Here is a 12,552-nt window from a genome sequence, read left to right on the forward strand (position 1 = left end):
CCTCTGCATATTAACTTCTTATAATGATGTGAATATAATTAACACTACTGAACTGTAAACATAAAAATATTTATGATAGTAAATTTTAGGTTATGTGTTTATCACAATAAAAAAGAGAAAATTAGTATATACCAAATGATTGTAACTGCATAGTGAAAGAAGTCTTTAAAAAAAGGACTTAAGGAAGTATTCCAAAATATTAATAATGGTTAACTCAAAATGCTGGGATATTTCTCCTTTATAAAATTCCTTAAAATTTAGAGAATATATATTATTTTTAAATCATTATAAATTTATAAGACCAGCTATATAAAAAACAGTGGCCAAAAAATCAAAAAGTATTATTTTCCAAATTTCCAGGTAACAATTTTATTTTATTTTATTTGTCTTTTTAGGGCCATACCCATGGCATATGGAGGTTCCCAGGTTCAGAGCTATAGCTGCCGGCCTACACCACAGCTCACGGCAACGCCGGATCCTTAACCTGCTGAGCGAGGCCAGGGATCGAACCCTTAACCTCATGGTTCCTCGTTGGATTCATTTCCACTGCACCATGATGGGAACTCCACAAATTTTTACATTTTAAAAAGTAAATCTACAGTCTATACCGTTTATAGTGGCTTGATAAATCAGCTTGGTGTTTTTTCAAATTTTGATCTTTATGAAATCTGGGGATTCAAATTTTAAGTGGTTAAGTTGTCCTCACATTGACTGATTCTTCATTGCATTTCAAGTCACATGTGTATTTTTTATTAATTGTTTTAAATTTTTCCTGAAAAAAATTAATAATACTATCTGATCTTTTCATTTTTAAGTAATATGTAATATGAAATATATTTGAGTTTTCAGTTCTGGAAAAATAACATTAAGGTGAATCAAGGGGTTTTGATTGTTTCACAGTATCTTAAAGTATCAACTGTATATGACTGCACTGCTAATTCTTAAAGTTTTTTTTAAATTATAAAGGTAGTAAAGTATTTCTTAAATTTCTCTATGTTTCAGAAAACTGAAAAAAGTGAATTTCTAAATTTCTTCTACAACCATTGTATGCATGTCCTCACAGCACCACTTTTGACCAATACTTCAGAAGACAGATGTGAAAAGGGTAGGGTCCCTTATTTACCTGCTTATGATTTCTGCTTTAAAGGAGCAGGATAAGTATTATAACTAACAGGCTCTTGGTGCTTTTTATGACAGGAAAGTTACTATTAAAAATTTTTAACTGCAGTGTAAAATCATGATTTCCCTTATTTTGGAGTATCTGAGTTACAGAATGATACAGAAAATGTGGCAAAAAGTATTACACTTTGAAGAAGAGAGATGTAAACACTTAGCAAAAAAATATTATTCCCAGCGTTGTTAGTGTTAGAGTATATTGTCTACATTAGAAAATCCAAGGGAACCATCATTTTGGAGACTTATTTGGCAATACAGTAAAAGCTCTCTAATTTTACAGCATAAGGATAGAAGTCAATGGGTTAATCAGAAAAATTGGTTACAGCAGAGAATAATTTTTCAAAAATAAACTCTTGGAGTTCCCTTTTGCACAGCATGTTAAGGATGTGACGTCAGTGAAGTGACTCATGTTGCTGCTCTGGCACAGGTTTGATCCCTGGCCCGAAAACTTCCACATGCATCAAGCATAGCCAAAATAATAATAATAATAATAATAATAATAATAACCTCTTCTTAAACATTTACTTTAAATTTTGACGTATTTAGGCAAGGCTTTTTTTTGTATTTTTTTTTTTTTTATTGTATTTCTGTATTACATTCTTGCATTAACTGTACCCATGATTTATCAGCTGCAATTTCTGGTTTCAGTTTATTAAAGTGGAGTATTTTTGGAACAATTTTGAGTATAGAATTCTATTCTGGCTTTAAGTACTTTCCCTTAAATACCTAAGTATTTATAGTTTTACATATCTAATTTACTTTTTTTTTGGCTGCACTCAATGGCATGTGGAAGTTACCCAGCCAGGGAATCAAACCCATACCACATTTACAACCCGCACCCACAGTTGCGGCAGTGCTAGATCCTTAACCCACTGTGCCGCAAGGGAATTTCCTGGTATCTTTTTTTTTTTTAATTGAATTCTGCTATATTCAACTTAGCCCTAGATACTATACTTCTATGACATTTCATCCATCTACAATATTTAAATTACGTAGTCATACTACCAAACATAACTAGTATTAAACAAAAGACTGACTCTTTGATAAACATACAATTCAGTTGGTGAAATGAGAAATGTGTGGGGACGTAGTCTCAGAAAATTTGGTTAATCTGATACGTCAGTTAAGAAAATGTTTATTAAACTAATAAAATTGTAGAATGGGCACATCCTATGTAATAATATCAATTCCATTTCTGGGGTTATATCCTAGGAAACATTTGTGCATATGCATGAGAAGTACAAGAATTTGTTGCATTGTAAGAAATGAAGATTATGTGGTATATTTGTATAATAGAATAGTATTTAGCAGTTAAAATAATTGCATTTTGTTCTGCCAGCTCATTAGTTCTCAAAAATACAAAGTTGAATAGATAACAAAAAGCATGTCCCAGAACATTTTCTTGCAGAATGGTTTCATTTACATAAATTAAAACAAATGTGTTTTTAACTTTCATTTTAAAATATTTCCAGCATACAGAAATATTTAGATAATAACACCACAGATATGTACTTCCTGTTGGCTTTATAAAAATTGTCATTTATTTCAGTTTTTTAAAAGAAAATAAATTACAGATACTATTGAAGTTTCTTATGCATTCTCATTCCACTCCATCCCCATCCTTCAAGAAATGCTGAATTTTGAGTTTATCATGCTTATGTATGACACGTATAATGTAATATTTTTCATGGTTTCAAAGTTGATATGAATTGGCTTACATTGTACACATTATTCTGCATTTTTTTCTTTTTACCCAGTGCTTTTTTTTTAGATCTATCCGTATTGATTCCTAGAGCTGTTACTTATTTTTAACTCTTGCATGGTATTCTCTTATATGAGTATGCTGTAATTAGAAGCCATCCTGCTTTTAATGTTTCTCAGTTTTGCTGTTACAAGCAATGTTTTGATACACATTCTTATGTTTCCCTACATAAATGTGCTCTAAAATAGGGCCTAGGAGTCAAAACTTACTTAGAATGCTCTATTCACTTTTTAAAAAATTCAAAGCATAACTAATTGTTAAAAATCTGTGTTATTCTGGAGTTTAAGAAATTCCTATATGCAAAGATATATCTTAACTGTTGGAGGATGACTAAGAGAAGGCAAAGGAAGCTATATTGGTCTTATCTCTGGTTGTAATCTCATTTTTTAATATGATACTGTTTGGTTTTTTTGGTTTTGTTTTGTTTTTTCTTTTTAGGGCCACATTCACAGCATATGGGGGTTCCCAGGCTAGGGGTCAAATTCAAGCTACAGCTGCTGGCCTACACCACAGCCACAGCAACACAGGATCTGAGCCACGTCTGTGACCTACACCACAGCTCACGGCAACGCCAGATACTTAACCCACTGAGTGAGGCCAGGGATTGAATCTGCAACCTCGTGGTTACTAATCAGATTCATTTCTATTGCACCACAATGGGAACTCCGATACTATTAATTATGATATTATTGCTTTTAATAATTCTTCATCTGTACTCAATTCTCTAATAAAACAATGCAGATAGAGGTATAATATTTGACTGGAGCTACTAATTCTTAATGGTTATTCAGGTAAGGTGAGGTTTTGATCAAAGATGTGCTTTGTATGTTGTAAAGTGCTAGGGAAATGTAAGCTGTTATTACTGAAGTCGCTGATTTTAATTTTTTTTATTAGATAATGTAGTTGGATCTAACAAAAACAGCACGGTTTGTCCTGGTAAGTACAAATTCTTACTTCATGAAACTAATGGGAATTATAACTTTCTTCCTATTCAGAATATAATGCACTTATACAAGGCTAGGAAAGGCATATTTTCATCCAGAAATAGATTTTTTTAAAAAAGAAAAATTCTACTTTCTCCAATATAAAAGATGGAAAACCCAGTTGAAATTTTTTGGTTTATATTTCTGTAAATTCAGAGCCTGTTTTTTGACTTTTAGAAGATGTTTGAAATGTGGCGATTAGTTCATTCTTATTTTTTGATATTTTTTTGCTGCACCTGTGGCATATGGACATTCCTAGGCCAGAGACCAAACCCAAGCTACAGCTGTGACCCATGGGGCAATGCCAAATCCTTAACACACTTGCATTGGGTTGGGGAGCAAACCCTAGCCACTGCAGAGACAATGCTGGATCCTTAATACATTGCACCACAGCAGAAACTCCCATTCTTTTTTTTTTTTTTTGTCTTTTTGCCTTTTCTAGGGCCACTCCTGCGGCATGTGGAGGTTCGCAGGCTAGGGGTCAAATCGGAGCTGTAGCCACTGGCCTACGCCAGAGCCACAGCAGCACAGGATCCGAGCCACATCTGCGACCTACACCACAGCTCACGGCAACGCCAGATCCTTAACCCACTGAGCAAGGCCAGGGATTGAACCCGTAACCTCATGGTTCCTAGTTGGATTCGTTAACCACTGCGCCACGAAGGGAACTCCCCATTCTTATTTTTAAATCTAGTAAGCTATGGCAAATTGGTTAGGAATTAGCCTTCATAGTAGTCTTATGCTTAGGTATTGTTCATGAATCTGAGTGTAAACACTTGCTTCTACATGGAACATGCATATTAGGTATATTAGTATGAAAAATATGTTGTGTGTACATAGCATCCTGTCTTTCCTACCACGCTCATCAAAAATCTAGCTAGGAAAGCCAGGTTCAAATAAGCAAACAGTTCAGAGATTGGGTTAATAAAGATATAATGAGTAATTTCATGTCCTAATATAGGAAAGTGAAAACAAGACTTTTAATTAACACTACAGATCACTATTACAAAGCCTTTCGTAAATAAAATTCGAGAATTAAGAATTAAGAGAATTTGTTTTTAATGGTGAGGAATTAGTTTATTGGCTGTGGTGATGCCTGTTATACAAATTGATCTGAAGCAAGTAAAACTCTTTACTTACCTTTAAAGCAGAAAAGATCTTTAAAATATCAGAATTTTTATATTTTGTATACCTGATGGTCATTATGTTATTTAAAAGAATTCTGACTTGGAGTTCCCGTTGTAGCTCAGCAGTCTAAGAACCCAACTAGTATCCAAGAGGATACAGGTTCTATCCCTGTCCTCCCTCAGTGGGTGAAGGATCCAGCATTGCCATGAGCTATAGTAGAGGTCACAGACATTGCTCAGATCCCATGTTGCTGTGGCGTAGGCCAGCAGCTGCAGCTTTGATTCAACCCTTAGCCTGGGAACTTCTATACGCCACAAGTACAGCCCTGAAAAAATAAAAATAAAAAGAATGCTGATTTATAACTTACATGATATTCCACAAAATTTTTGTGTCTGGTTTTCTTGAAAAATGAAATAGCTGGACTAGATGATGTCCATTATTTTTTTCTATTCTGTTAGGCTATGATTCCATAATTTCTTCACAGCTTGATATTTTCTTGCTCAAGATATTTATAATAGATGTGTGTAATTACCCACATAAGCTCTTGACATACACTAAATTTTTTTTTTTTTTTTGTCTTTTTGTCCTTTTTAGGGCCGCACCCACAGCATATGGAGATTCCCAGGCTAGGGGTCCAATCGGAGCTGTAGCTGCGTGCCTGTTCCACAGCCACAGCAACGTCGGATCTGAGCTGCATATGCAACCTACACCACAGCTCACAGCAACGCCAGATCCTTAACCCACTGAGCGAGGCAGGGATCGAACCCACAACCTCTTGGTTCCTAGGCAGATTTGCTAACCACTGAGCCACGACGGGAACTCTCGACATATATTAAATTTTGATGTTCAAGAAGCACTTTTAAATCATTCCATGAATGTATAAACCAAAGCCTCTTGAGGAAGAACAAAGCTGATGTATTTCAGTAAGCGTTTCATGGAGATGATGATTTGATGTAAGGAAGATTATTGTTTAAAAATCTTGATATAATTTTCAGTTGATTTTCAAACAGCCAAAAACATCCTTGCTTTAAAGATATTTTTATTTTTATTTATTTATTTATTGTCTTTCTATCTTTTCTAGGACCGCACCCGCGGCATGTGGAGGTTCCCAGACTAGGGGTCTAATCGGAGCTGTTGCCGCCGGCCTACACCAGATCCGAGCAATGTCTGCAACCTATACCACAGCTCACGGCAACACCAGATCCTTAACCCACTGAGCGAGGCCAGGGATCAAACCTGCAACCTCATGGTTCCTAGTCGGATTCGTTAACCACTGAGCCACAATGGGAACTCCAAAGATATTTTTAAAGAAGGCATTTTAATTTTTCTTGGGAAATTTGTCGTACCCCACTTTAAGCAAAAAGTTTAAGGTATTTCCTCTTTCCTATGGAGTGGATTCTTTTATAGATCCATTAATAATAATGACAGCACATGTTCAGAAAACATTACCAAGAATATCTCAATGCAGTGAGGGTTTTATTACCATGTTTATAGATTTTTATTGAGTCTTTTTTCCTCTTAACATTATTAAATATTTTATATAGGAGCCTTAGAACATATCTATTTATGGAGTTCCCATCATGGCTGTGTGGTTAATGAACCCGACTAGTATCCATAAGGACACAGGTTTGATCCCTGGCCTTGCTCAGTGCGTTAAGGATCCAGTGTTGTTGTGAGCTGTGGTATAGGTTGCAGATGCGACTCAGATCCCATGTGGCTGTGACTGTGGCATGGGCTGGCACCTGCAGCTGCAATTTGACCCCTAGCCTGGGAACCTCTATATGCCGCTGGTGCGGCCTTCAAAAAGACAAAAAAAAAAAAAAAAAGGAAAGACAATGTCTATTTGGTGGGTAAAACTGCTAATACTTCTAGAGAGTCTACCTAATGAAAAAATTAAAATTTGTAGCTTCTTGATATAAAAATAGAGAGGAAATACAATTTTACTTTTGCTCTGAAAGATAGGATATATGCTTCATTCTCATTGTTTAGATGTATTGCGATGTTTATTTTCATATGATGACTTTCTTTGTAGATAATTATCAAACAGCACAGCTGCTTGCCTTAATTTTAGAGCTACTCACATTTTGTGTGGAACATCACACATATCACATAAAAAACTATATTATGAACAAAGACTTGCTAAGAAGAGTCTTGGTCTTGATGAATTCAAAGCACACCTTCTTGGCCTTGTGTAAGTAACAATTTAAATGTACACTCTTGTAAAATGTTTTGTGGAACAACATTTTTAATAGAAAGAGAAACCTAAGTTACCCATGTAAGTATTTTTTTATAGCAGTGCATATACTGTTAAAGAGGTGATTGTGAGAAGTACTAATATTTTGTTTTATTTAAAGGACAAGTGGTCATAGTGTTTTACCACTCACATATTGTTAACATTTAGATTCAGTTAGCTTAACTGTTTTGATATAATACCATGTGCAATGACATCTCTAATAGAACCACTCCTGCTGTCTTTTATAACTGCTTCATCAAATTGCCATTTATATTTTTGAGATATGGGTCTTGAAATGTATATGTGGTAACTCAGGTTATTTATTTGAACTTATGGGGACCACTTGGACCACTGAAAATCAAACTTAAATGCTGATATTTGCTCACGTGTTGATTTTTTGCAGACTATAAACTTATTCTTCATAATTTCACCTGCTGATTAGAGATAAACCTTCTCTTTCCAAATTAAAAAAAAAAAAAAAGCTTTGTGGGGTTTTTTCTGAGCATAAAAATCATAATTACAAATTTAAACATTTAATGTATAGAAAAAAAATTAGTCTCCCTACTACTTCCTATATTTTTAAGGCCTTACGGTAGCTGTTCTTAACTGCCTGTATATTTCTTTTCATTTTTCCATACCTATACAGATTTACATATGTGTAGATAGAAACAGGATCAGAACACACAAATCTCAGCCCCTGAATAGTACTTGAAGTTGTTGGATACAATGTGAAGTAACATTTTTAATATTTTTCTTAAACATAGCTGAGCAACATTTTTTAAGTTAATTTTTATTTTATATTCTAATATAGTTGTCCCCCCCCCTTAATGACAAACCCCATTCTGATTTTGAGCTGCATTCACTGCATTGTCTGTGCATCCACCAGCACTACTCTAAGGAGTACCAGCATTTGCATTGTATGGTTTTGGGGTATTTTTTAATCTCTTCCTTGGAACTGTCAGCCTACCAATTATTGGGAGTTTTGTTAGCTCTCTACATAAGTGTACAAGTTTTGAGTGGTCTTTCTGTAATTCCGTTTATCTCAAAGCCTAGTACAGTTTGGCTTTTACTTTAGAAGAACATAAACATTGCTTTTTGTAAAAATACCTGTGTAATAATTAATATTGGTGGGATTATCAACTAATTCCTTATGGTATTTTTAATTAGGTGCTCTTCGTTTTATGAGGCGGATAATTGGCCTTAAAGATGAATTTTATAATCGTTACATCACCAAGGGAAATCTTTTTGAGCCAGTTATAAATGCTCTTCTGGATAATGGAACTCGGTACAATCTCTTGAATTCAGCTGTTATTGAGTTATTTGAATTTATAAGAGTGGTAAGTTTATATTAAAAGATTCTTAGTAAATTAAAATAATTATATGTTTAGTGATATTAATATTTTATTTTTATTTTTTGACTTTTTAGGGCCGCACTCACGGCATATGGAAGTTGCCAGGTTAGGTGTCAAATCAGAGCTATTACTGCTAGCCTACACCACAGCTACAGCAACACCAAATCCAAGCCACGTCTGCAGCACACACCACAGCTCACAGCAATGCCGGATTCTTAACCCGCTGAGTGAGGCCAGGGATTGAACCCATGTCCTGTGGATACTAATTGGATTTGTTACTGCTGAGCCATGAAGGAAATATGTTAATTGTGAAATTCAGCATAATATTTTAAACCATATTTATTTTACTCTATATTCTTTTCAGTTTCATTTGTTTTGGCCAAAAGTTTTAGGGTATTTAGCATATGTGACCATGGCAGTCAAGCATGCCATTCATGTGATCACTGTGTCCTGTCATAAGGGTAATCCGTTAGGAACCATGAGGTTGCTGGCCTACACCACAGCCACAGCTCCAATTGGATTCCTAGCCTGGGAACCTCCATATGCCATGTGTGTGGCCCTTAAAAAAGACAAAAAAAAAAAATGAATAGAGGAGTTCACCTTGTGGCTCAGCAGAAATGAACCCAACTAGTATCTATGAGGATAGATAGATTGACTAGTATCTATGAGGATAGATAGATCGATAGATAGATAGATAGATACTTCGACTCCTGGCCTGGGAACCTCCATATGCAACATGTGTGGCCCTGAAAAGACAAAAAAAAAAAAAAAAAAAAACAATTGAGTAGAAAGGTTGAAAAATAATTCCCTTGGTAGACATTGATACAAGATGCATAAGAGGGTAGGATGTTATCATGGAATTTGAAGTTAAAGAGACCAGGAAGTTAGGTAGACTATTCCGGCTGCCTTATTTCATTCATGAAGGGTTTGAGACACCCAGAGTGGTTTTGGCTGACCTATTCAAGGGCATTCATTTGGTTGGGAGCACAGTCAGGCCTGAATGCTAAGGTACAGCTCAGTCTCAGACAACAGAAGATTTATCATAAAAAGATCTGGAGAGAGCTCTATATGAATAACAGGGATAAGACAAATAACTGAAGAACCAGTACAGTAAATTTACCCTCTCCCACATGCTGAAATGATTCCACTGGGGGACATGGCCACATGGTTTAAAAAGAACTTGAAAAAAAAGGTCAAAACTAGAAATTCATTGTCTAGTTTTCTTTCTTAGAAATCAGATTTGTACTGATGAATGACGCTATTCTCTTGCAAAGGTTATTTGGCTGACTGGATTGTTTTTTGTTTTTTTGGTTTTTTTTAAAGTAGTCATTTGCTAAGAGTATGGTTTGCAAAAAGGATGACGAGGATAGAAGTACTAGCCTTAGCCTTAGAAAAAAAAAGCAACATAGTTAACAAGTTCACCAAGTGTTTGAACCCAGGTTCACAGTGTATTATTCTATAAGTTAAAGATGAACTTATATATTTTTTTTCCCTTTAAAAATCTTGGTGAGATGCTGATAAAATGAATTTTAGGGTTCACAGCCCCATCCCTAATCTTTGATTGAATTTGTTTTTCTGAAAATAACTTTGAGTGATTGATAAATGTACATTGAATCCAAAAACTCAGTTTATCTGTTTGTGTTTCAGTTTACAACACACAACCATTTTACCTAGGTTTCTAATTTTTCTCCTTTGCGTATTTTTTGATTGAGGTGTGCTGAGGAACTAGTTTAAAGACGTGTAAGTCGTCACTGCAGCCAGATATGGTCTTTCTCTTAAAGAAGTGATGTGTATATTTCTTACTAATATTAAATCCTAAAAATCAGAGCTTAATTATTTTTAATAATGAGCTAGCTTTGTACCCATGCATCTGCAGTGATCACTTAAAATGGTTCATTTAGAATAATTTAGAAGTTATTACTTTTGGTTTAGTTCACAAAAATGATACCACTAGAGAACTGTAAAAACATACGAGAGAAGTTCAAATTATTTTATCTCATACATATGTGTCTACAGTGTGCTGCAGTTGGAGGAATCTGTTTTTTAGGTAAGGCATATCCCGTTTTGATAGTGGAACGAAGTCATTTAGTAATACCTTTCAGTGTTCACTGAGAATATGATTTCAACATGTCCTTCCTAAGTAGCCATGCAGTCTTCATCAAGCCATCCATTCTTTCTTATAGCCTCAATTTTCTCATTCTGTAAAATGGGGAGAATAAAACCTATCTCATAGAGTTGTTATGAGGATCAAGTAAAAATGTTTTAAAGTGGGTTTTTGTTTTTTGGGTTTTTTTTTTTTTTTGTCTTTTAGGGCTGCACCCGTAGCATATGGAGGTTCCCAGGCTAGGAGTCCAGTTGGAACTGTAGCCTCAGGCATACTCCAGAGCCACAGCAATCCAGGATCCAAGCTGCATCTGCGACTTACACCATATCTCATGACAGTGCTAGATCCTTAACCCACTGAGCAAGTCCAGAGATCAAACCCACGTCCTCATGGATGCAAGTCAGGTTCACTAACTGCTGAGCCACTATGGGAACTCCTAAAGTGCTTTTTTTCAATTAATTATTTTTTTGGCCTTTTTAGGGCTACATCCATGGCATATGGAGGTTCCCCAGCTACAGGTCGAATTGGAGCTGTAGCCGCTGGCCTCCACTGTAGTCACAGCAATGCCAGATCCGAGCTGCATCTGCGACCTTACACCACAGCTCACAGCAACACTAGATCCTTGACCCACTTAGGGAGGCCGGGGATCAAACCTGTGTCCTCATGGATACTAGTCAGATTTGTTTCTGCTAAACCACGACGGGAATTCCTTAGAGTGCTATTTAAATTGTAAAGTGCTATTATGTAAATGCAAAAAATAGGTGACATAAACTAAATCCATTTACTTTTCAAATATTCTTTATAGTCCCAAAAGGGCTTCAGTCAATTGCTTCTCCTTTTTTCCAAGTTTACTGTGTGGTCCTGGCTCATTGTATACAGAAACTAGGGTATTTATTTTTGGAAGGTGATTCTGAAAAACCTTTTTTGCAAAAGGTTTGAAACTATAAAAGTTTTTTTTAAGTTTTTCTTCTAAGAAGCATTGTATTACATGTGAAATATAAATTTTGTGCTTATACAGGAAGATATCAAGTCTCTTACTGCACATATAGTTGAAAACTTTTATAAAGCACTTGAATCGATTGAATATGTTCAGACATTCAAAGGATTGAAGACTAAATATGAGCAAGAAAAAGACAGACAAAATCAGAAACTGAACAGGTAATGTTTATTTATAGCCTGTAAAATTGTGTCCAAAATCATGTGTAATTTGATCTTACCTATGAAATTTACCCAGGACATTTCTTTGCATCATTAGTTAGAACAGGGTTGTGTAGGAGGGTAGGATATTCTCCCTGCCCTGAATTTTTATGTGAAAAATTACTGCTCCATATCATTACTCAAGATAAATTTTTGAATTAATGTACAAACATCCTTGGACTATTCTCTGGTTACATCTTATATCACAAGTGAGCTGATTATGATATGTTATACTCAGTTAAAATTACTTCAGCCCCTCTTGGTTATACATATTTTTTCTCAAATTTAATCTGGTCAGGAATTTTAAATCATACTCAATATTTGTAATATATTTCTTACAGTGTACCATCTATATTGCGTAGTAACAGATTTCGCAGAGATGCAAAGACCTTGGAAGAGGATGAAGAAATGTGGTTTAATGAAGATGAAGAGGAGGAAGGAAAACCAGTTGTGGCATCAGTGGAAAAATCTAAACCTGAAGATGATTTTCCAGATAGTTACGAAAAATTCATGGAGACGAAAAAAGGTATTAAAATTTTGAATTTTTGATTAGTACATTCTCTTATTTAGTGCAGAAATTATGCATTTGCTTATGAAGTTGTGATTATAGTTTATAA

The 12,552-nt window shown here is 35.1% G+C and overlaps 1 protein-coding gene across 1 annotated transcript in view; it reads left to right on the top strand.

Annotated features, from left to right (window-relative positions):
• The window catches only part of PPP4R3B (protein phosphatase 4 regulatory subunit 3B), a gene marked incomplete at its 5' end in the record, with an annotated part of 58,745 nt that overhangs the window by 37,943 nt on the left and 8,250 nt on the right, over window positions 1-12,552 (top strand). Inside the window, 6 exon segments of the mRNA NM_001244675.1 lie at window positions 1,003-1,105; window positions 3,833-3,874; window positions 7,082-7,240; window positions 8,450-8,619; window positions 11,757-11,896; window positions 12,277-12,461. Of these exon segments, the coding sequence (NP_001231604.1) occupies window positions 1,003-1,105; window positions 3,833-3,874; window positions 7,082-7,240; window positions 8,450-8,619; window positions 11,757-11,896; window positions 12,277-12,461 (799 nt within the window).

Source organism: Sus scrofa, chromosome 3, assembly GCF_054392235.1.
Source record: "Sus scrofa isolate SSC_HxYL_T2T_F1_AM1 chromosome 3, Sscrofa_HxYL_maternal_Yorkshire_Landrace_v2.0, whole genome shotgun sequence".
Classification (NCBI taxonomy): domain Eukaryota; kingdom Metazoa; phylum Chordata; class Mammalia; order Artiodactyla; family Suidae; genus Sus; species Sus scrofa.